Consider the following 24,086-nt stretch of genomic DNA (forward strand, 5'->3'; position numbering starts at 1 on the left):
CACATCCCCCCACCCACCCACCCACCCCCGCCCCAGGGAAAGCCAGGTGGGAGAGGCTGGGGGAAGGGGGACCACCTCTTGAGGGTGCTCTGGGGCACCCAGGGGCTCTGCTCCCCCAGCCCCGCCGCTGGCCACGGCCCTCACTGCAGCCACGCCGGTAACTGCCCCACACCAAGGGGGGGCTGTGCCAGGGTAGGGGCACCTTTGATCCCTCCCTGCCCCACAGAGGGAAGAGGGGCAGGGCAGGGCAGGCTGATTCTGCACCTCCCTGCTCTTCCAGCACAGGAAAGCACACAGGAGGGGGCAGGGGGGAGCAATAAACCCCAGGCAAGGCCTGTGTGGGGAAAGCTGGTACCTAAGGAGCCAGGGGGGGGACGCTGCTGGGGGACTCTGAGCCCAGGGGGGCAGCTCTAGCGCCCCCAGGGACTCTGCGCCCCTCACCTCGACGTGGCAAAGCAAAGCCGAGTCACCAAGGCCAAGAGCCATAAACTCACAACTTGTTTAATGCCAGTTAGATTGTTTTACATGGAAAAGTTACAACGCTCTCTATATTTATTTTTTTTTTTTCCCCCACCATATGATGCCTTATATATAACAATGCCACACGGTCGCAGACTTTATCACGCAAGCTCTGGGAGGATCTTTTGCTCAACCTGCCCGCACGGTTCAGCGCTTACAGATCACACGCCGACGACACCAGCTTAGGTGAGCTTTGCTCTTTTCCCCACGGAAGACGCCGCAGCACACCCCGGGGCAGCCGCCAGCACCACGCCACTCGCCTCCACGTGCCCAGACACACGCACGCACCCACCAGCACCCGCTCTCGCAGGGGAAGAGCTGCGGAGAGCACTCCTGCGAGCTCCGCTCCTGCCCTGGCCGCTGCGAGCCAGGTGGGGGAAGGAGTTTGTGCCACACTTTTAACAGCTAAGTCAATCAGAACAGCTTGTTCTCACTGCGCTCGTTAGCCAACGGGCTCAGCCACAGACCAGCCATGGCTTGGAAGTTGCTAGCCCTCCCTGCCAAGCATGAGGAGAGAAGTCACAATGACCCAAACTGCTCCCAAGGCAGCTCCGAAGGGAGAAAAAGTGAGAGATGTGGTTTGTGGAGGTCCCTGGCAAGAGAGGAGCAGGGTGTGGGGACAGAGCAGCGAGGGGCTGTCCCCCCTCCGCAGCACCCTGCTGGGAGCACTGGAGCTCCTGACGCCCCGGGACTCCTCTGGGGAACGCACCTGAGAGGCAAACCCCCCTCTGCCATTCCTGCCGGAGTCCCGGGGCAGTGTGGAGCCCCGGCAGTGCCACGATCACCCCGTGCCACCCCATGCTCCAGCTGCGCTGCCCAGCTCCCTCCTCCTGCTCCGGAATGGGCACAAACCTCCGTGAAACCACCCACGGCTGAGACCGCGCACGTGCCCCCATCCCAACCATCTGTTTCTTCCTGGAGGAGAGAGCAGCGTCTCCCGGGGGTCTGCGCGTCAGGATTTAGGCAGGAGATGATCCACAACAGACAAGAAAATCCACAGCAGCAGCTACCAACCACCTCCGCCCCTGGTGTAAACACCCCCATCCCTGGGCTCTGCTGCCCCACGGGGCGGTATCACACAGGACAGACACCCGTGACAGACCACAACACGCTGCAGGTGGCCTTTCACTTCAACTCCTCAGTGCTTTGTGCTCATCCTTCCACACGATGAAGTTTAACAGTGCCACTGAAGGTAACAACGAGCAACAGGAGAGGGGCTGGGAAGCCATCAGATGGTTTTTAAGCCACAGCCCCACACTCCTGCGGCAAGAACCAAAAGTAAAGTGGTTGTGTTGAAACCCCACTTCATAAATTACATTGAAATTACGTTTTGGAGGCAAGTGAGGCTGTAAGACGACAATGCGGCTGCCGATTTGGGCTTTGGGGACTCAGCGCTGCCAGCCAGCTAAGGAGCAGCGAGCTCCTGGCACACGAGCTCCTCACGAGTGTCCCCGAGAACCTGCGACACGCAGAGGGAGCGCCAAGAGCCCGACGCAGGCACTGGTGTAACGGCACACGTGGTCAAGGCTGTAGTGAACAGATTGGCACCTCGCTGCCCTTCTCCGTACCAGCCTTCCTACACCTCAGAAGCTCACCCTAAGGATACCGGTGGCACCGGGGAGGGACACTCCTATTCCTACCACCACCCCTACAGTCTGGTTTCAGGGAAAGGAGGAGGAAGAAACAAAAATAATAATTAAAAAAAAAGAGCGAGAGAAAAGTATTGCCTATGCACGCTACAGAGAACAGGTCAAGGTCTATATACACAGCCAGGAAAATGCAAAGGAGAAGAGGAAGGAGCACTCACGCCCCAGAGCACTCGAGAGGGCACGAGGCAGGAGCCAGGTGTGCGGCAGGGAGAGCATTGGCACACGTACAAAGTAAGACAGGAACAGGCTGCTGCAAGCATAACAGCTTCTCTTTAAATTAAAAGCAACACATACACACAAGCGCTTCACATCGCATCCCACGGCACTCGTCACACAGGCTCCAAACACACAAGCAGGCACTCTCTTCCCATACAACTTAAAAAAAAAAAAAAACAAAAAACAAAAAACCAAAACAAAAACCTCTAACAACAGGTCCCTGGCTTTGACTTGGAGATAAAAAAAAGCAACACTTCTTCCTTGCATTAGAAAAAGAAACCCCCCACTCGCCCAGACATGGTGTTTTCCCCCCTTCCAGCCAGAAGAGGCCATGCTCTCTCCAAGAAAACCAGATCCGCAGGAGTTTTGTTTCTCAAACACATCTCAACTGCTTTTGTCCTCAGGAAGACTCCAGAGCAACCAGCCTGCCACAAATGGCACTGTGGGAAGCTCCACATGCGTGGTGGTTGTGGTTGGGTGTTTTTTTTTGTTTGTTTGTTAAAGCCATTGTTTTTCCTCTCTGTTAACTAAAAGGATCAGCCCAGAACATGCAATAGCAATTTCAGAACTTTCTGCATGTGCTCCCTCTGAGGTGGAGCCTCTTCAAGTCTCCTCCAAAGTTCAGAGCCCCAAAATATATTCATTTGAAGGCAGCTGTCAAGCATGCCAAAAAAATCAAGCTGTCTTACGGGAATGATTGTATGAAGTACTACAGTACCCATTTGGAGGAAAAAAAAGAAAAAAAAAAAAGAGGAAAATAAGCAGTTCTCCAGTTTCTTCACGTAACAGGGATGTCAGGTATAAACAATGCCCTTAGCTAATCAGAGAGGCTAACGCCCAGCCTGCAGCCTGGCCTCCTTGCACCGGCTGTATTGAACAAGTCTGTCTGGCTCCTACCTCCACAGATGTCCATCCGAGGACAGAGGGACCTGCTCCCACAGAGGCAAGGACACTCTCATCTCTCCCAAGAGGGGACAACACAGCAGCTGGGATGGCCTTGGTCCGGTCTCAGTGGTCCACGTCGTACAGTTTTCTCCAGTAAACACCACCAGGGTTGGAGGATGCTGGTTTAACGCTTCTCTTGTACCCGTTTCCCTTTATGAAGGATGAATCCGTAAACCTTTGGCAGTTCCCTCCCCTCCCCAACCCCAGCCCAAATACTGCCCAGCGTGGTTCACAAGCACGTATTTAATTAGCATCTCTTGGGTCCATCCTCCAGTCCCACTGGCTCTCCCTCCCCTTCTGGCTGATCGTTTGGGGTTCCATGCACACCCAGGGAGCAGTTTTATCCCGGTCTCTCAGGCTGTAGTCTCCTGGGCCGCAGTAGATGGGGTTTATCGTATCCTGGTGAAGAGGTTGAGAACGGATACAGACTCCTGAGAAGAAAAGACAAAGCAGCGCTAAGTACTCCACAGCTGTGCTGCAGCACCACTCCGTGTGCTTTTGTTGTTTTGGTTTTTTTTCTTTTTACTAAAACAACTGCTAATCTGGTGAGGTATCTCTAGCTCGGGCACGATTCGAGCTCACCATTCAAAGTCCAATACCATAAATATTCCCATGTTCTTTTTCCAAGTGATAACAAGGAGCACGGCAGGCGGGTGTGCCATTCCCACAGCTTTGCAGGAAGCTGTACCCCAGAGCTGTCAGAAACCAGGGGGGCACCCAGTAGCGAGCAGTGCCAGCTCCCCGCAGCTCACGCCTTAAGATCTCCCTGCCATTCTCCCCTGCCTCTGCCAGACAGCCAGAAAAGCTCTCACGGCATCTGGCACAACCCTCTTTTGGTGATGGCGAGTTGTCGATGGCAGCATCCACGATCCCATTTCCACCCAAGCCACCATGTTAAGCAGTTTCATAAGGAGCCAGGGGATGAATCATCTCTGAGGACCAGGTCAGTTCACCGCAGCGTGCTACAGGGAAGATGGTGGGCGCAGGGTGAGCTCCCTGAAATGCTGCCCTGGAACAGCCAGGAGAAGGAAGTTGTGTCACACTGCCCGGGGCACACAGAGGCAACCTTTTATTTCATCTGATGACTGCAAATCCCTTAATACTCAATGTTTAACCCTTCACTGCATCCAGCCCTCCATCCGCAGGACATGATGATGCAGCAGAACAGAGCAAACCTGGACTGAATTCATGCCCCAAAGGCTGAGCCTCCTGCAGGACACAGCTGCAGCCATCCACACAGCGCATCCTTACCTTTGTCGAGCGAGTTTTACTGAAGACGTTCCAGAAGCGCAAGGTTTCATCTCCAGCTCCTGTAACTATGGCCTCCCCATCAGGGGACATCGCCTAAGGCCAAGAGAGAGGAACCTTTAGCGTCTGTTACATCTTTGAGGTTGCAAACAGATCTTCATTGGAATGCATGAGACACATTTAACTCTCCTTCCTACTTGGCTGGCAGTGAGAAACCAAACAACTACCTCTGCTTTCACGTGCCTTCTTCAGTCTCAGTAGGTGCCAATTCGAGCACTCGCATCTTACTTAAGCGGCCATGGAACACATGGGTGGAATTATCATAAAAAGGATTCCCATGTTAAGAAATCTAAGCCATTTGTAATTGAGGCTATTCCTCCCCAGACCATAAATACATGTTAAGGTAGGAAGTGTGATATGACTGGCATTTGCCAGCTCTATTAGTCACTTACATTGGAATCTACCTCACAAACAACATCAGCGTGTTTATAATCTGTTATGAATCTGCTGAAAGCCCTACGTAACAGTAACAAAGCAGGTATGAGATCAACACGGATTAACTGCAGCAAGCATTTTAATGGCAAATTAGGACTGAAAGCATCAAATTCTTCCCCTGTGGCAGTCACCAGCGAAAAGTCTTAAGGGAACAAGAAGAGATGCTTTTGCTTCCTCAGAAGAGTTTTGGCAGGCTTTTCTATTCATTAATAAAGCCTCGAATTTCCATAACAGCAAATCAAAGTATCCCTTGCAGGCAAGAAAACCTGATACAGAGCATTTTTCATTGCTTGCAGCACAGCATTCATATCTCCACCTAGCCCACAGGCAGCTTACGGTGCCACCGGCACTGCGGCTTTGGGTCTCATCTCAGCACATGCGCAGCCAGAGAAGCAGCTACAAAAGTTTTCAGAGACGTGGCCATCACCTACCAGATATAAGACTCTGTACGAGTGCCCTGTGAGCTTTGCTACTTGAGTTAATGAGGGGTATTTCCAGACGAGGATCTGGTTCTGCGAGTATCCGTGGGTACTCACCTGAAAGGGTAGAGGTAAATATGCATTATGCCTCCCAACACAAGGGAGCTCAGCAGGAGGACGGCACAGGGAGGAACTTACTAGCTCGTTGGCGTGTTTCGACCACGCCAGGTTGCACACTTGTGACCCAGTGTCGATGCACTGCAAAGGCTGCCCGGTGAGCGTGTTCCAGAAGCGTATACAGCGGTCAGCTGTCCCACCGCCGGAGGCGAGGAGTCCATGTTGGTGTGGAGACCAGGCGATAGCTTTTACTGCTGCAAGATGCTCTGTGTATTGTTGGACAGGACTCAGGCTGGAGTGATTCCAGACAAGGAGCTGGCAGAGAGGAGAGACATGATCAAACTTGCGCTGCAGTCATGCGTCCGCAACACCCACAAACCACGATGTTGCACTGGGACTGATGAGGGCGGTTGGGCAACAAGATGATTTCCCACAGCTCTGCCCAAGCACGTGCATCTCTGCTCTGCACTTGCAGCCCTGAAGCCAGTCCCACCCTGTCACCACACTCAACTGGGCCACAAGGAAGGTAACAGTCCTTAAGTTAAGCCTATGAAGCCAGAGACATAGCATCACTGAACGTGAACTCAAAGCCTTCTTTTGTCTTTACGGCTGTATTATTCCAGAACACATTTAGAAATATGCTCAAGTTCGTTAGAAGTTATTCTGAGCAGGAGGAACTCGGTACAACCATGCTGTCACACAGACATCGGGCAAATTCACTACTTAGCAACCCGCTCCAAAGGGCTCTGAACACTGCTTCTCCACAACAGATGCTTCTTCCATATGGTGCTCAGTGAACTATAAGCCTGCGTTATAGGTATCAGAACTTACAAAGCTCTAAACTCGGTTTCCTTTTGCACATATAAACATTATTGCAACAAACTTGACTATACTGTCTACCTAAACAAAGTCAGGAAATACAGCTCAGCAGTAGCTTTGTTAAACTCAAACCCCTGAGTCAAGCTATAGATTTAATTAGCCAAATACAGAAGCAAAATTAAATTTCCCTTTTTAATTTTATTAGAGAGAGGAGACAGAGTAGAAGCTTATCATGATTTGTGTTTGGACACAGTCCAACAAGTGAAACGGAAAGCCCCTTTCAGAGAGGCTGAGTATCCTTAAAGAAAGGGGGTCTGACATTTCTTGGTGAAGATCTAGAGACATTGAGCCTCCCGTGACTCCTTGGAAGTACTATACCTTATTATCGTTCCCTCCAGAGGCCAGGAGCTGGTGGTCCGTAGACCATTTGAGCCCACAGACCTCCTGCCTGTGGCCCTGGAGCCGCCGCTCAGACTGTAGGGGTGGGGTGCGGATGTCCCTCTGAAGGATCATCCTGTCGCGACTCCCAGAAGAAAGCTGGTCCGCGTTCCACGCCAAGGCACCTGTAACGCAGGCAGAGCACAAGAGTATGTTGTGGGAGTCCTGTGGGAGCGGCTGGGCAGAACTCAGCCACCACAGTTGCCAAGGTTTAAAAAAAAAATAAATAAAATAAATCAGTGCTTACAGACCTCCAGACTATCCACTGTCTGGTCCTAGACTAACATATAAAGAAAGGTACTGAAGGTATCACTAATCACCTTTCACAGTGCAGTTAAGCACAGAAATAGAACTCAGAAGGTGCCTTGACTTCCTAAATCTCACTCCAGTGTTCAGATTCACATCTCCGAGCAAAAAAATACAGTCCCCGCAGAATAAGGGAACTGGAAATCTCAGCGTAAAGCAGCCTGCCTGCAGGGCTGAAACCGGAAGCCAGTGGCAGTGAAAAAAGATGTTGTAACCAAACCTAAAATGCCTCAGACACAGAGGAAACACCTGCTACAATACTCAAACACCACCACACCCAACATCAGAACACCACAATTACTAGATGGCAGCATTTTGAAAGACTGCTCGAGACATAGTAGGGAATAAATATAAATTCTGCTACTTTTTGAGCTCTGATATTTCAAGCAGACCCCTCACTTCCAAGGAAAAAGTTGAATCACGAAAAAACAAAACATGTGAAACCTCTGCCTCCCACGTCCTTACCGACTCTGGCTGTGTGCCCCTCTAGCATAGAGAGCTTTTTTCCTGCAGCTGCATCCCAGATCTGTACAAAGCCTTTGTGAGTGCCAACGGCTACCAAGTTCCCCTAGACAAACAGAAAACCACGATCAGTAAAGCCAGTAAGTAAAGACAGGCTTAAAACAAAAGCTAGAAGCTGAGGAAAAGACTTGAGATAAACCTCACAAGATGGAAAGCATCCAGAGTTCTTCCATCTCACATCTTTTCCCCACCAAGAGGGCCAAACAGCCTGGCTGGAATATATTTATTGGAACAAGAGCTGGAGAAGCGATTGGCTCCTTCTCCCTCCCACACCTCTTAGCAAATGCCTCAAGAACCTCAAGACAGAAGAGGTTGCTCTCTCTCCCCTTTCATTTCGCAGAGAAAAAACAGCGCAGACAGGAAACAAGGCCAAAGATAGGGCAAATCAAGTCTGGCAAATCAACACATGGCTACTGGACTGGTGCCACATTTTGGCTACTTCGACCGCGGGACTCGCTTTGAGAAACCTGGTCTACTGGGGCCTGATGGGGCCCGCTTGTCAGCGAAGGGGAAGGTGAAGAGCATCTTTGGTCAGAGGCTTGCCAAGCTGGTGAAGAGGGCTTTAAACTAGAGTCGCCAGGGGACGGGAACCTCAATCCGTCCCGCTTCTATCAGTACGATGCCAATACCAGTGACAGATACTCAGAGCCTGGAGAAGGGTTGCAGGTCAACAGGAGGGCAGCACAAAGGCATTCCAGCCACCCCAGCCAGTAAGTCGTCTTCATCGGGGGCCCAACTTCAATGTCTCTATGCAAACACACATAGCATGGGGAACAACGAAAGGAGTTGGAGACGTGCGCACGCCTGCAGGGCTATGATCTTATTGGCATCACAGAGACATGGTGGGAAGGGTCCTTTGATTGGAGTGTTGGAATGGAAAGATACAGGCTCTTCAGGAAGGACAGGCAGGGGAGACGAGGAGGGGGTGTTGCCCTCTACATCAGTGACCAGCCAGAGTGTGTGGAGCTCCCCCTGGGGACGGATGAGGAGCTGACTGAGAGCTTTTGGGTCAGGATTAAAAGGAGGGCAGGGACAGGTGACATTACAGTGTGGGTCTGCTACAGGCCACCCGACCAGGAAGACAGAGCAGATGAGACCCTCTATAGACAGATAGGAGCGGCATCATGGTCACAAGCCCTGGTCCTCATGGGGGACTTCAACCACCCCGATATCTGTTGGAGGGGCAACCCCTCAGGGCATAAGCAACCCAGGAGGTTCCTGGAATTCGCTGATAATAAATACCCTCTCCAAGTGACAGATGATCTTTAAGGTCCCTTCTAACCCGAACCATTCTATGATTCGCTGATTCTATGATAAGAGCCAACAAGGAGAGATGCCATGCTGGACCTTGCTCTCACCAAGGAAGGCTGGTGGGGAATATGATGCTCAAGGGCAGCCTTGCTTGCAGTGACCATAAGATGGTGGAGCTTCAAGATCCTTAGGGCAGTGAGGAGGGCGCACAATAAGCTCACCACCCTGGACTTTAGGAGACCAGACTTTGGCCTCTTCAGGGATCTGCTTGGCAGAGTACCATGGGATAAAGCACTGGAGGGGAGAGGGGCCCCGGAAAGCTGGTTAATCCTCAAGGATCACCTCGTCCAAGCTCAGGAGCGATGCATCCTGACAAAGAGGAAGTTGGGCAAAACCACCAGGAGGCCTGCATGGATGAACAAGGAGCTCCCGGACAAACTCAAATAGGAAAAGGAAGTCTACAGAGGGTGGAAGCAAGGACAGGTAGCCTGAGAGGAATACAGAGCAACTGTCCAAGCAGACAGGGATCAGGTTAGAAAAGCTAAAGCCCAGACAGAGTTAAATCTGGCCAGGGAAGTCAAGGGCAACATGAAAGGCTTCTATAGGTATGTCAGTGACAAAAGGAAGACTAGGGAAAATGTGGGCCCTCTCCAGAAGGAAACAGGAGACCTGGTCACCCGCGATATGGGAAAGGCTGAGGTACCCAACAACTTTTTTGCCTCTGTCTTCACCAGCAAGTGCTCCAGCCACACTGCCCAACTCACAGAAGGCAAAGGCAGTGACTGGGAGAATGAGGAACTGCCCACTGCAGGAGACCAGGTTTGAGACCATCTAAGGAACCTGAAGGTGCACAAGTCCAAGGGACCCGATGAGATAAATGCGTGGGTCCTGAAGTAACTGGCGGATGAAGTTGCTAACCCACTGAACTTGTGGCAGTCCAGTGAAGTTCCCGCTGACTGGAAAAGGGGAAACATAACCCCCATTTTTAAAAAGCAAAAAAAGGAAGACCTGAGGAACTACAGGCCAGTCAGTCTCACCTCTGTGCCAGGCAAGATAATGGAGCAGATCTTCCTGGAAACTATGCTAAGGCACATGGAAAATAAGAAGGTGATGGGTGACAGCCAACATGGCTTCACTAAGGGCAAATTGTGCCTGACAAATCTGGTGGCCTTCTACAATGGGATTACAGCACTGGTAGGTAAGGCAAGAGCAACTGACATCATCTGCCTGCACTTGTGCAAAGCATTTGACACTATCCCACATGACATCCTTGCCTCTAAATTGGAAAGACATGGATTTGATGGATGGACCACTCGGTGGATAAGGAAATGCCTGGATGGTTGCACTCAGAGTTGCGATCAATGGCTTGATGTCCAAGTGGTGACCAGTGATGAGCTGTGTACCTCAGGGGTCAGTACTGGGATTGGTGCTGTTTAACATCCTTGTTGGCATCATGGGCAGTGGGATTGAGTGCACCCTCAGCAAGTTCGCTGACGACACCAAGCTGTGTGGTACGGTCAACATGCTGGAGGGAAGGGATGCCATCCAGAGGGACCTGGACAGGCTGCAGAGGTGGGGCCTGTGCAAACTTCATGAAGTTCAAGAAGGCCAAGCACAAGTTCCTGCACCTGGGTCATGGCAACCCCCAACACAAACCCAGGCTGGGGGATGAAGGGATGGAGAGCAGCCCTGAGGAGAAGGACTTGGGGGTGTCGGTGGGGGAGAAGCTCCACACGCCCTGGCACCGTGCGCTGGCAGCCCAGAAACCCCCCGCAGCCTGGGCTGCATCCCCAGCAGCGTGGGCAGCAGGGCGAGGGGGGGATTCTGCCCCTCTGCTCTGCTCGGGGGAGACCCCCCTGCAGTGCTGCCTCCAGCGCTGGGGCACCGACAGCAGAAGGACACGGAGCTGTTGGAGCGGGGCCAGAGGAGGCCCCGGAGATGCTGGGAGGGCTGGAGCCCCTCTGCTGGGAGGACAGGCTGAGAGACCTGGGGGGGTTCAGCCTGGAGAAGAGAAGGCTCCGCGGAGACCTTCCAGCCCCTGCCAGTCCCTAAAGGGGCTCCAGAAAAGCTGGGGAGGGACTCTGGAGCAGGGAGGGGAGCCATGGGACGAGAGGGAAGGGTTTGAAACTGGAAGAGGGGAGATTGAGATGAGATGTGAGGCAGAAATTGTTTGCTGTGAGGGGGGTGAGCCCCTGGCCCAGGTTGCCCAGAGAAGCTGTGGCTGCCCCATCCCTGGAGGGGTTCAAGGCCAGGTTGGCCGGGGCTTGGAGCAACCTGGGCTGGTGGGAGGTGTCCCTGCCCAGGGCAGGGGGGGTCGAACTGGGTGATCTTTACAATTCCTTCCAACCTAAACCAGTCTGTGATTCTATGAAAACATATTTGAGTTGTGATACATATAGGGAGTTTGGGGACACACAGGAAAATAACTCAAGAAGTTAAAACCTGTGAGGAAGAGCTACAGAGCTACAACGATAGTGTCTAAATGACAAGCGTTTCAGCTGTCACTGTTGACAATGTTATACTGACCCGTTCTGACCAGCCCACAGATGTTACAGAATCTCCTTCCACAGAGAGATCACACAGTCGGGTTACCTTAAAAGTAGGACAGAATGGAATAAGAAACGTTTGTTATTGTCATACTACACTATTAGCTGTCTCACAGACTACTACCTAGTTGGGGACAGAGCATTACAAGTGCTTAGTCCTTCACACAGCACGTTCCACAGCTCTGAGAAACGCTACGGCTGGAAAAAACCTACAGCAACAGGCACTTCACTCTCCAGACATCGAGGATCCTTTACCTGGCTAGTACAAGCGCTCCATAGGTAAACACAAGTCCCAAGGCCAACGCTGAGGACGTTAAGAGAGGACCAGTCCACCAGGTTCAGGTAGAAGTCATCCTGCAGCTCTGGGGCATCCAGCACTTTGAAAGGAATCTTTGAGATTTTCCGAGTTGGTTTTCGAGGTGATCTTAGCAGCTTCTGACTGTTTACAAAAACAGATATAAAGAGAACTACAGGATCTTACACATCACAGCAGATGGTAGACGCAGATGTAGCTGCTGTTTAAAGCATACCTGCATTTCTATAGAAATGCACAGACGAAGAGGCTGCAAAATTCTTTCCAGCAGGTAAGACTGGAAGGAATTAGGTCCCGCTTCTATAATGGAGCCAGGGAGCAAAAAGGTAAACTAACTACTGAAAGCTGGCCAAGATATATTAAGTATAGGCAGCCTGGGCACCTGCAGGAATTCTTAGAACTTGACTATCACTACTTATTATCTCCCCAGATTTCCAAAACCAATTCAGATAGCAATTTTGGGTGCCTTAGAAAGAGGTCCTGGAGAACCTCACTGAATCCTCTGTCCCAACCCTTTCCTTCTCACAGTCTGTGGAGAATCAGTATTACCTTTTGTTGCTGACAGGAGACAGGGAATATGGCGACACCTCATTGCCATCATCTGGACTGGAGCGTTTTGTGCTGAGTGAATACTGCATAAAGAAAACACATCTAGTAAGAATTCAGCGTGCCCAAGACCTAGGGGATCATTCGCAACATTCACTAGTGCCTGATGCCTAGCTAGCTCCAACACCCACAGTCAGATTTTCCAGCCTTTTCAGTTCCTCCCTTTTCCAGACGCTTCAGAACCATACAAAAAACCTCATCTCCACTGAAGTCCAAAAGCGTGATTTGTTCATTTACCCCACACTGTCCAAAAAAGCTTGGTTCCAACTCAGCTTCCTTGCCAGTATGGAAATAGGAAGTAAGGCACTTGCTGCAGATATTTATGCTCTCTTTACAGGCCACCAAATTTTATTATCAACATCTTATCTTAGTAAAGCCACAACACTAACTCACTTGCACTAGCAGCTTGGCAGAACCGTGTGCTTTGTTCCTGTGATGCACACGTGCAACATCCACTGGTTTTAACGCAAAGTAACTGACTTACAGTGAAGAGAGACTTCTTCTCTGGGGTGGACGGCTGCAGCCTCCTGTCTTCCGTCTGTGGGTCTTGCACCTTCTCAATCCCTGCTCCTAAGAGTTCGTTCTTCAGCAAGGCAGAGTAAGCAAGACCATCTGTGAACCCAAACGAGCGCTTAGGCAGAGAACTCGGAAGCAGCAGACAGCTCTGCAGGGAATGGCAGGATAACCTCTGCCTGACTTATACATTCACAAGGCCTCTTAATAAGCCTAGGGCCCCAGTTTGGAATAAAGATTAGCAGCAAGCTTCCCCTCCTTCCACTCCATCAGAAGGTGCTTCCTTGGCACAATAAATGAAGGGCTACAAATAGCCTTTCACTTCCCATAAGCTTGTCAGAAGCCTACTGAGGTGACCTGGTATTCACTCTCGTGATGTGGGCATTTCTTAAAACACCAGCACGAGTTTTTGCATAAGGACAAGAGTGCCAATGTTCCCTTTATTTCCAAACTCACCAACAGTTTGAAATAAAAGTGTGGCACAAGTGGTAGAAAGGTGGGCTCACCTTTGCCATTGTCTGATGTAGCATCCTTTGCTTTTCTGTTTTGACTTGGTGATTTTTCGTTTTCCTGAAAGGGAGAGAGACATGCTGTAACCATACAGAAACCTCACGATATGCGTTAAAATAACAAACAAAGCAGTCTCCTGGACCACAGGGGAAGCCTGTTTGAAGACATGCATTCAAAGGAACTCTTTTGGGGAAGGAAAAGACCATGGTGCAGAAGGTAAGCAGGGCAATTATGCCAGCCAAAACAAAATGCACCATTTCCTTCGTTCCAAGACTGAGCTGTAGGAGAGGGGGACAAAACTCACATTTATTCTGTGGAAGTTGATGCTCCAATTGGCCCCAGCTCTTGAGGGAATGAATCTGTCACCATGCTTACTAGGAGAAGACATCGGAGAATTGGAAGGCGTCAGGGTTCTTCTCATCTCTGCTACCTGAATTAAGGAATAAAAGACACACACAAGAACAAGTGTTGATCACAGTAGGGGTCTGAAAAACATCTGAGGTCTTGTCAAAGTTGAGCATGCCTAAGTAGAAGAGCCAAGCATTCGTTTATCCCCTTAACAGAACTAGTGAGCATGTCAGGGTCCAACTGTCATGGGAACTTCTGTCAAAAGAAGCAATTAAACAGCCTCTTTCTCACTGCTCCTTCTCAAGCTGCCATTGTCAAGGTAAACACGTGGAAGGATGGAGCAGGGAAGACTGCTTGCAGGGCAAGCAGCAGATTCCTCAATGTGGTCACATTCTTTTTCATAGAATTATTTCTGTTGGAAAGGACCCCAGCTGAGAATAGGGCTAGTTTCAAAGTTATGTTGAAGGTCACAGCCTCATCCAGTTGAGTTTTCAGCATCTCCAAGGACACTGACCCCACAAGCTCCCTCTTGCGCTGTTTGGATGCCTTCACTGTGAGTATTTTTTCCTAGCATCTAACTGGAATTCCCCCTGTTGCAGCTTGTGTCCACTGCCTTCAGTCCTTCCACTGTGTACCTCTGAAAAGAGTCTGACTCCATTTTCTCCATAGCCACCCACCAGGTAGATGAAAGCAACAGTTTAATCCCTCCCGAGCCTCATCTTCTGCAGGCTGAACACAGGTCTCAGCATCTTCCTGCTCCAGCCTCCCAAGCACCTTGGTGGCCTCCACTGACTTGCTCTATGTTGCCAAACCCTACAGTTGGTTTCTATGTTTGTTAGCACCCAACTTTTTACGTTCCTGAGATTATTTAGTAAGAAGGCATTACTGAGCTACATAAAAATATCTTAACTTATTTTTCCAACCTGAACTGAGTTTATATATTCAAAAGCTTTGTTGAAATCAAGTTTTTTGGTTATTCCTAGAACAGCTCAGGAACACACACCTGCTCACAGCCCAACAAAAGACTAAGGTTTGCTTCAAAGAGGCCCCATATCTTTGAAGTGAAAACTGTCACAGGCAAGACAGACAACAACTTAACAGTCAGACTAAGGCTATTTAGCACAGCCCATTTGTACTTACGCAAGGAATTGTGTTTTCATTCTGTATGTTGATTTGGCGTAGGAGACGTCTCTCGTAATCCTGGTCCATGGTGGAAAGCAGAGGGGCTGGGGAGTTCAGCAGGCTCAGGAATTTATGTTCATGAAGTCAAATCAGTAATTCATCTTCTGCAACAGAGAGGGGAAGAAAGCCACCAAAATATTACCCCTTCATAAACAAGCAGCCTCTTCAGAATCTCCTAAGCCTGTTCTTTCAACTTGAGACCACTTTTCCTATCCAGAGCATTGGTATCAAACCTGTGTGAAACAGCACAGCACAGGGCTGCTAATGAAAAGCATTTTTCTGTATTATTGCCCTTGGTTGCCGATTCACACAAGCAGGCAACCAGCATTTTGTGCATGACAGGACCTCAGCAGGCAGCCACCACAACTGGAGTAGAGACTGCGATACTCAAAACCAGCCTGTTGATGTGAACTGCTGCAGCAGAGTTTAGGGAGCCTTCAATGCTCAGGCATGAAAAAAACAGACACCTACAGCCTATCCCACCACAGCCAGACCCATACCTCAGGCCAGAAGTACGACAGCAGCGCATACCACTACACTGAAGCTAGTTGGGATACTTTTAGCCGTGTTAGAAGCATTCCAAGCTTTTAGTACCACACATTGTGGGAACACAGGCAGCTCTGGACTAGGTAGCCCCCTGGGTTAACATTCAAGGTCTGATGCCCACGCTCTCCCAAATATTGCTCTCGGCTAGCATAAAGCTAGCTCACTTATGGCTATACAGTCTATAAGCAATGTTAAGCATCTTTCAAGCATACGTTTTAGGATAGGGCTGCCTCATAGCCTAGATGTGGCTGGCTAAATTACAATAGGCATCAATAAAGAAATATTAACTAACACTTCTGCAAGGATATGTAGTCACAGCCCTTCTCCAAGCTCTGAAGCACAGACCAACATCGTTAGTGTCCAGCCTCCCCGACTCCCACACACCTCATGCTTTGTCCACAGCTCACGTTGACACAAAAATGCCAACAGCAGAAGAGAGATGCCAAGTTGGTCTTTCAACAATAAACATCTCCAAAGGGAAAGGTGGAATCCAACACACACACCACACAAAAAAATCCCCACAATAGACAGGCACCTGGAAGCTGTTCAGAACTTACAGGGATTTTCATTTGCTGTTATTGTATAAACACTTACGGCATCTGGCCAGAGTCCCGGCTACACAAATGGAGTTGCCTCGAGATATAAACTTGTGACAAAGTCCAAGAGGCAACTGCACACAACCGACTGTGCTGGGAGACAAACTACACACTGCCACACTGAGGGCCTGCCACGAACTGCCTGCAGCTTCCTCTGCCAGCGGGTAAGGTTTGTTGGGAAAAGGTTTACCTCCAAGAACACAAAACCTACCCAAAGCTTACCATTAAAAATTGGAGACAAGTTACCAAGCTAAGAGGGGTACAGCAGCAATCCAGCGAGATGTGACTAAGTATTACAATATCCTATGAAATTAGCTTGAAAGCAAGATAAAGCACACAAACTCTAGACTACAGGCATCTGTTAGATAGCAGAACTACTTTCCTTTTACCTAAGCCGCTTGTTAGTACTGAAACTTGGACTTCTTACAAATGCTGAAATGCAGAGGCCTTTTCTTCCTTGCCATTAAGCATACCAACACTCGTACAGGAGCAGCCCTGAAACAGATAGTGCCAAGCTGTTTCTGAGTACACCTGCTTACCTCTGCCACCTCCGCCCCCAAGCTTTTTTCTTTTTAAATTTAATACATTTATCCCATATGTTCTTTCAGAGGCAAAACTGGAGAAAGCTACCAAATTTAACAGTAATCAGCTTCCACCAAATGAAGCGAAGACTCAGAGATGGTTGAGTGTTATTGTGAGTGAAAAGTTGTGATGTTATTAATGAAGGAGGTTAAAAAAAAAAAAAAACACAAAACAAAAAACTTAGTGCATCCCATGCCAAACACTCTCCCTCATTTTTTAGTTGCCTTACCTACCTGTGGTCTTCCAAACCTACCTTAGAGGTTAACAGGACCTTTCAAACCAAGCATTTCAACAAAATGCTTCTCCCCCAACGCCCCCCCCCCCTTTTTTTTTTTTTTTAAACACCATCAAAAAGAGAGATCAACTTGCAGAACCCACAGCAGGAGCGTGATCAGCTGGGGAACACCACACATTTGAAGCATCCTCCCAAAATGGCTCAGCACATTATTCGTGAGAGATCTAGATCCAGTTACACAGCAATGTGACATTTTAAATTCTGGATATGAAACACATTTGCTTTTAGAGCTTTTCATTTGAGATCCCGTCTGTACAAATTTTGACTACAACTTCTAATCAGAAATACAGCATACGCAGAGTGAACAACCAAAGAGACTGCATAGGCAGAACATGGCAATAATACCAATAAGCCCCAAACAACCTTTTTCAGGCTTCAGATGCTTCAAAATAAAGCATCAACATAACATTAATTGTATTTGAATTACCAAGATACCCTCTACCCCCTTCGGCCTGGTCTAAATTTGGAGATATATTCAGGTTTTACATTTAAAAGTTCTCCTGCCTTTGGTATCCCTAGAGTCTCTCACTTTCACCAGCACCTCTCGTGTTGAACACTTATCCACCCAACTACCTTCCAGTTTTAAAAAGGGCACAAACAATTTCTGGAATAACAAAGGGTCAGGGATTGTCCAGCTCTCGCTCTGCTCAGGTAGGCCATGTCTTGAATTGACAGAGCCAGAACAGCCTACGTTTGTTACCTCCACTTCAACACTTGCTAAAAATTCCAAATAGGTACGGGCTGCCTCCCAAACAACAGAGAAACAATTTTACAAAATAACTGCATTCATTTCCCTGCCAGCCCTGGCATTCTGCATGCTGGCTTATTAAAAACAAATCCATACCTAGAAAAAACATTTAAGTATTTGAACACATTAAGGTTGGGTCAATAAAAAGAACAAAACGCACTTGTTCAGCACCATAACTTCGCCTAGAAGTATTGTTCTGAAAGTAATTTGAATTGCGATAAAATCCAGCCAATTCAAAGACAGGACACAAGGTGCATAAAGAAAAAGTCAGTCAAATTCTTCCCCAGGAATCAGAAAAACCCACCAAACCCCACCTTTCTTCTCCAAGTGTGAATTTAGTAACAATATATCCAATAAAGTATCCAAACTTTATATAACAAATATAACAAAGCATCCAAAAAGAATACATAGTACACATAGCTCCTTGAGATCTTTTACTTCTTCAACTGAAAGAGAACTTTGGAGTCCCCATACTCCCAGTCCTTATGGCAAAGCCTTTCTCACTTGTTCAGGGGAAATGGAAAACCCACCTGCTTCCCACAGACAAATTTAGAGTCAGCAAGAGCCTACCCCAGACCAGAGCCACTACCTTCTCTTCAGGCCTGTATTTAACCGCACAGGATTTGAAGTAAAAATGTGTCATTATTGATGTGCTGAATATTTACAAGGTCTCAGGAAGAACCCTGTAATTTACCAAGGGGAAATGGACGGAGTAAACAAGTACTTAGTCCTCTTAGTCATGAGCAGCAGGATTTGAAACAAAACCCAGACGTCCTGCTTCCCCAAAGCCAAAGTTTTCATCTTCCAATGATTTATCTAAAACCTATTACTGGGCAACACTTGCAAATCAACAGGTTGAAGATCTCGGCTGGCAACAGAAAAGGTAACCCATCTATCCATGCCAGCTGAAGAGCCCTGCACCTCCTTCGTGCCAGCTTCGGCCCTGGCCCGACCACGCCACGCGCCCATTCAGCTCACCCAGATGACAAAAAAACACCCCTAACTCAGCCCCAAAGGGCAGACGTTTTCTGCTGGTTTAGTAAGCAGCACCTCCACCTCTTCCTGAAGTACTGTAAGAGTATTTCTAGTTATGGACTCTTCTATTTCCCAGACTTCCAAACAAGTGGAAAGGAAAAAAGAAAAGGTAAACCATAGCATTTTTGCTATATAATAATCAAGCCTGTTACAAATGCATCCAGAATGCTAGAGCCAGCTTCACAGCACTAAAGCAGACATCAACAAGGAGCAAGACACTCCATGCTTGGACAACCTGAAGTAGAGCTCGTGCACTTAACCCAGAGGAGGAGAGTTTACGCATTATGCCAAGCAATCAATCCTTTTAAGTAACTAGCCTGCTTTCAAAAGCACTAGTAGCACAAAAAGCTAGAGCCTTGTGTAAGTTTTACCAATATTTATCTTTTTAAAGCTATAAGTACGCAAATTCTTATCCAGCGATTTATTAAGGTATTAGCGTGAAAAGCATTTATAGAATTACCCATTTACAAAAGTAACCCCTAACAACGGAAACAGGTAAAGCTTAATTTCAACACAAAATACAAACTTTCTTGCCTCGCACTTGTGAAAGAAGATTGTTCACAACTAGGTATTGCAGAGACCACGCCAACAGCAATGACAGCATTACTTCAGCGTTACGGAGACAGACAAGATCTCCGCCCTTAAGCCTCACTTTTGAAGGCTGCACAGAGAATCAATACTCCACCAATACATCAAGATGCTGCATTACTGCAAGAAGCATCACATTGCATCAGTGTATTTCAGAGCGTAACACGTAGGCGACTGTTCTTTGCTGAAGATCCTGCAAAAATCCATGTTATTTCTGTCTTTCCAAAGCACCCTACAAACAAGCACCTCCTGCCTAGGGAGCTCGCAAACCCCTTTATACACTCGCTACCATCAGCTCCAGAATGTTTAAAAAATGTCAACTTTTAGGTGACCAGCCACAGGCGTAACTGAATTCAAGGTTGATTTGAAAGGCCGAGTGGCTCAAAGACATAGCCAAGACATTGTTTTCACCTCCTGCCTGCACTCAGTCTCCCAGTTTGTAACAGTAGTAACAGGAGCTCGGGATGCTGCAATTCCATACTAAGCTTAGGAGACAAGCGGCATGCACAGCTATCTGTGCCTCCTTTCACCTCCGGCGTCACAAAATATCACCCCTTCCTCACAGGTAAGGGCCCAATCCGTAATTCAGAAGGGAGGTGACAAATGTCTGATTTTCTGCAACTCACTGCACCTCCACCTGCGCTCACAGACAAGGTACAAGACTTCCCACTGCCCTCCAAGTCAGCTTCTGAAGCTAATTTAAGGCTTTGTGTCTACCTTTCCAAACCAATGTACAGTCCTACCAAGATGAGAGAGGAACTCTGGCCAGCAAACCGCAGGGCAACAGTGCTAATTTAGGACACTCAGGTCACAGAGTGCTGCGGGAAGCCCGCGTGAGCCAAGGATGAAGGAGTCATGACAAAGAGCTCCGGACATGGCATGGGCTTTAGCGCACCAGCAGAAACTCAGGGTTGCAACACCTTCAGGCAACAGCAAAATCTCTGTCTTTGGAAGATCCTTTGCTAAAAATAAACATCCCCCTCCACTAATACATCTTCTGAGTACACCATCACAAGCCCAAAAGTTTTTCACCAGATTTTCATACACAAAATAGTTGTTCTTAGATGCAAGCCCTCATCTGAGGGGAAAACACCAGGAAGTCTACCAAGAACATTGTCATTGCTGCCTCTTTTACGTGGATGATGCTCAGATATTACCAACATTTTCAACACAGATGTTCTTCCTAAATCCACCTTTTTTCCACAACTGGAAGAAGAAGGGGAGACAACACAGTCAAGTCTGACACACTGTACTCAAAAGACAAGGACATTTTCAACTCAGGACTCAAATAATACAAGTGTGATGGTTGATTACAGAGATGAGGTGTCAGAGTCAGCAGCCCCCTTCACTGTCATACCCACACAGCAGCCAGGCTCTGAGCTGAGTGGTCTCCAAGTTCACTTCAGCCTGCTTTTAATAAGTTAGGATAATTGTAGGTTTGTTACTTTGCCTTCATAGATGACGTTTTCATTCAACACACATCTCACTGCGGTGTACAGTAGTCTGTTAGGAACGCAGGGTTTATCTAAGCAGACATGACAATCATGTACTCAGCAGGGGATTGCTCAGAAAATCACCACCATTAAAACCATTTTTATTGCCTCCAGGTAGTGATTATTTTATCTTTTCACCATGCTGCTCCACAAATAAGAGGGCCACGCCTGCTCCCAGGGAATGTGAAATAAAGTACAAAGTCTCCAGCAGTGCAGGAGGCCATACCTGGGAAATACACAGAGCGTGAAAACGTAACGCATGCTCAATGAGGGGTGACCTCTGTGTCATCTCTTGCCTGTGGGTCAAAAGGCATTCTCTGCATCTACTTAACAGAAAATCTCATAAGAGGTTCATCTATTATGAAAGCAAAACACATAAGAAGCAGCAGAAAAAAAGCACTCTGGTTTTAGAGATGCAACAATTAGCAGAAGGTACCCGGGTTAAACAGCGTTTGAGCACCTCTTCCTTTCTGGCAGTTACAAAGGCTCGATTAAAGCTCTGAAGGCTGAGTTAAAGATCAGGTTCAGCTCTGGCAGACCACGCTTGAGAAACACCGAGTGCTGAACAAGTTCTGCTACTCCCATTTGCTCTGCTGTTCCTGCACATGCAATGAAACAGGCTCCTGAGCCTTTGTGCTCTGGCAGAGCAAAACACTACCCTTTTCTGCAGGTGCTGGAAGATCATACATACACCGGGGAAGGAGCTGGCTACAATTCCCTCAAGTTACTACTTGACAAAAAGGGGATCCGCATTAATCTTGCCACGTTCAGCTTTGAGATTTCCCCTCAGTCCGTGATGTAACCTGTGCCAATCCGATATGCCTGGATGCTGCTACCCTTCCCGACTCACGAGCCATAGGGAACACCCATAAACCACACAGCTTTCTTAGTTCTACCTCACCACCGAGCCCCATCTCAGGCATGAGAACTGAGCTACTGGAGCCCCTGGTCAAGGAAGCAGAGGGCAAGTTGCAGCAACAGCACTTCTGTTTCCATTGTCACCTGATGGCAGTTTTCCCCACATAAACACACATTTCAGACAAGTCACCAGACAGACAGGCGAAATGGAGGTTCTGTTTTCAGCTGTTCGTCAACCAGCATATGATGGCACTCATTTTGGTGATTATATTTACTCATTTCTTTATTCTGCAGACCGCGAACCATTTAAGAAGGAAGTGGGGATGAATGGATGAAGCACTTGGACCTTAGGGACATGGGGCCTTTGTAAGGGTGGAGTTTTTCCACGTTAAGCATTCTAAACTCAAAGACAACTTAATTAGGAGTAGAGGGAAGCACAAGAGAAAGGCTAGTGTATGCATTTTGTACCATTTTACAGAACCTTCAGGGCTTTTGTTTGTTTAGTAGTTTATATGCTCTGTCTAGGCATGGCAATTTTTATACACCTACTAACTTTAATAACATTCAGTTTCCCTTCAAAAAAAGTACAAAAATTCACAGAGTATGGTTGTCTGATTATGTTACATCACAAAACAGAGTACAATCAGCTAAGAGCAACCAGCTGTAGATAAAAGGTCTGCTTTATCGGAAGCTTTATCAGAAGTCAGTGCACTAAAAGCTAAGATTAAAAATTCACCAGCATCTTTGTCCACAGAGCTTTGGTGAAAAGGCCAGGCAATTCATAAGTCTGCTTCGTCACAGAATCACAAAAGAGTCTGGGTTGGAAGGGACCTTAAAGGCCACCCAGTGCCACCCCCTGCCCTGGGCAGGGACACCTCCCACCAGCCCAGGTTGCTCCAAGCCCCGGCCAACCTGGCCTTGAACCCCTCCAGGGATGGGGCAGCCACAGCTTCTCTGGGCAACCTGGGCCAGGGGCTCACCACCCTCACACCAAACAATTTCTTCCTAATATATAATCTCAATCACAACATTTAAGCTACTGAAGGTGCAATAGTGCCCCTTGTCAAGCCACAAAAGAAAGTCACAGAATTCAGAAAACGGAGCAGCTTCAGTCAACAGCCCCAGAAAATTCTGCTCCTGTATTAACAATAATAATAAAATTTAAAGAGTCAGTCTTTAATAAGAGATGTTGTCGCCAGCAGGGGAATTGCTTTGTGAACAACCCACAGCACAAAATACCAGGCTAGCGTCACTGAACACAGTAACTCAGTAAGAATCAGCACTTCAGAAGAAAATGAACACAACACCTTCAAGAGAGCTACAAATCAAGGAAAAAAAGTCATCCACACAATAAAGCCTGGGGCACCTTCGACAGAGGACTCCAACATGACCTAACAGACTTCACTGTGCTTTAACGACTCCTCCAGCAGAACGCCTGCCCTCTCACCACGCGCGGAGGATGCTCAGTTTGGACTTTTAAGACATCAAGCTCGTAACTTGCTGAACGTGTGTACTACTTCCATTTACAAAACGTCAACAACACATTAAAAAAAAACGTAATGAAAGTCACAGTGGTATTTAGCTCCCTCAGGCCCCCAAAGGCCATCGGATGGACAATGGCACATCACCAAGTTGTGCTGCACGTTAACAAGTGATTTTGGATAAAAGTTTCTGCTGCTGCTTGGTAGTTCTCTTTAGTAGTAGAGGCCATGCCACAAAAATCTCCGCTGTCCTTCACATCATCAGTTTGATCAAGAAACCAAGAACTGGCGAAGCTGAAGTAGCCTCTGGCTCTCATCACACCTTCCCAAAGTGGGCCATGGCGCACTGACCGAATAAGGGCTCTACGGCAAGAGCTCTGCCTAGGCCAGACAGCCCCCGGGGTCCCGAGCCATAGTGGCCATTAACACCCTCGTCCGATGCCGGAGCGTCACAGCAGATGGACTCCGAGGGCAGCGGTGGCCGTGCCGCCGAGGGGTGGCCTGACGGCAAGCCCGGCTCAGGGACCCCTAGTGACCCCTCAAGGATGAGGTCCCATCCTCCCACAAAAAAGGCCCTCCCGACGAAGCGCGGCCATTCCGGTCCGGAACCGCTCGCCAACGCCCGCGGCTCCAGGCGCGGGGCAGGCCCACAGGCCGCCGCCCCTCAGGGCCCGAGCTCGGTCCGGGGCCTGAGCTCAGGCCAGGGGCCCCCCCTACCAGTACCCCCCCCAGCCCAGCCCCGAGCCGAGCCGCCCCGCTGTGACAGCGGCCCCGCCGCCCGCCGGCCCTACCTGCCCGGCCGGCGCGGCCCGGCCCCGCTCCGCCTCCTCCTGTCAGTCTCCGCCGGCCCCAGCGCTCCCCAATATGGCGGCCGCCCCCGCCGCGCTGCCCCCTCGCCCGCC

General features: G+C 48.8%; 1 protein-coding gene across 2 annotated transcripts; it reads right to left on the reverse strand.

Moving 5' to 3' along the window:
- Positions 1-474: 474 nt before the first annotated feature.
- FZR1 (fizzy and cell division cycle 20 related 1) lies at positions 475-24,086 on the reverse strand. 2 transcript variants are annotated; one of them, XM_054181929.1, is made up of 14 exons: positions 23,976-24,086; positions 14,921-15,066; positions 13,737-13,862; positions 13,429-13,492; positions 12,894-13,021; positions 12,353-12,435; positions 11,746-11,929; positions 11,471-11,536; positions 7,637-7,739; positions 6,806-6,990; positions 5,690-5,923; positions 5,504-5,608; positions 4,581-4,673; positions 475-3,760 (listed from the first exon to the last, which is right to left on the reverse strand). In XM_054181929.1, exons 2-14 carry the CDS (start codon positions 14,987-14,989, stop codon positions 3,719-3,721), a joined length of 1,482 nt encoding a protein of 493 aa, XP_054037904.1. In that variant the 5' UTR covers positions 14,990-15,066; positions 23,976-24,086; the 3' UTR covers positions 475-3,718. The 2 variants fall into 2 exon arrangements, with proteins under 2 accessions (XP_054037904.1, XP_054037903.1); XM_054181928.1 differs by lacking the exon at positions 475-3,760 and adding an exon at positions 3,793-4,338.

Source organism: Rissa tridactyla, chromosome 22 (assembly GCF_028500815.1).
Source record: "Rissa tridactyla isolate bRisTri1 chromosome 22, bRisTri1.patW.cur.20221130, whole genome shotgun sequence".
Classification (NCBI taxonomy): domain Eukaryota; kingdom Metazoa; phylum Chordata; class Aves; order Charadriiformes; family Laridae; genus Rissa; species Rissa tridactyla.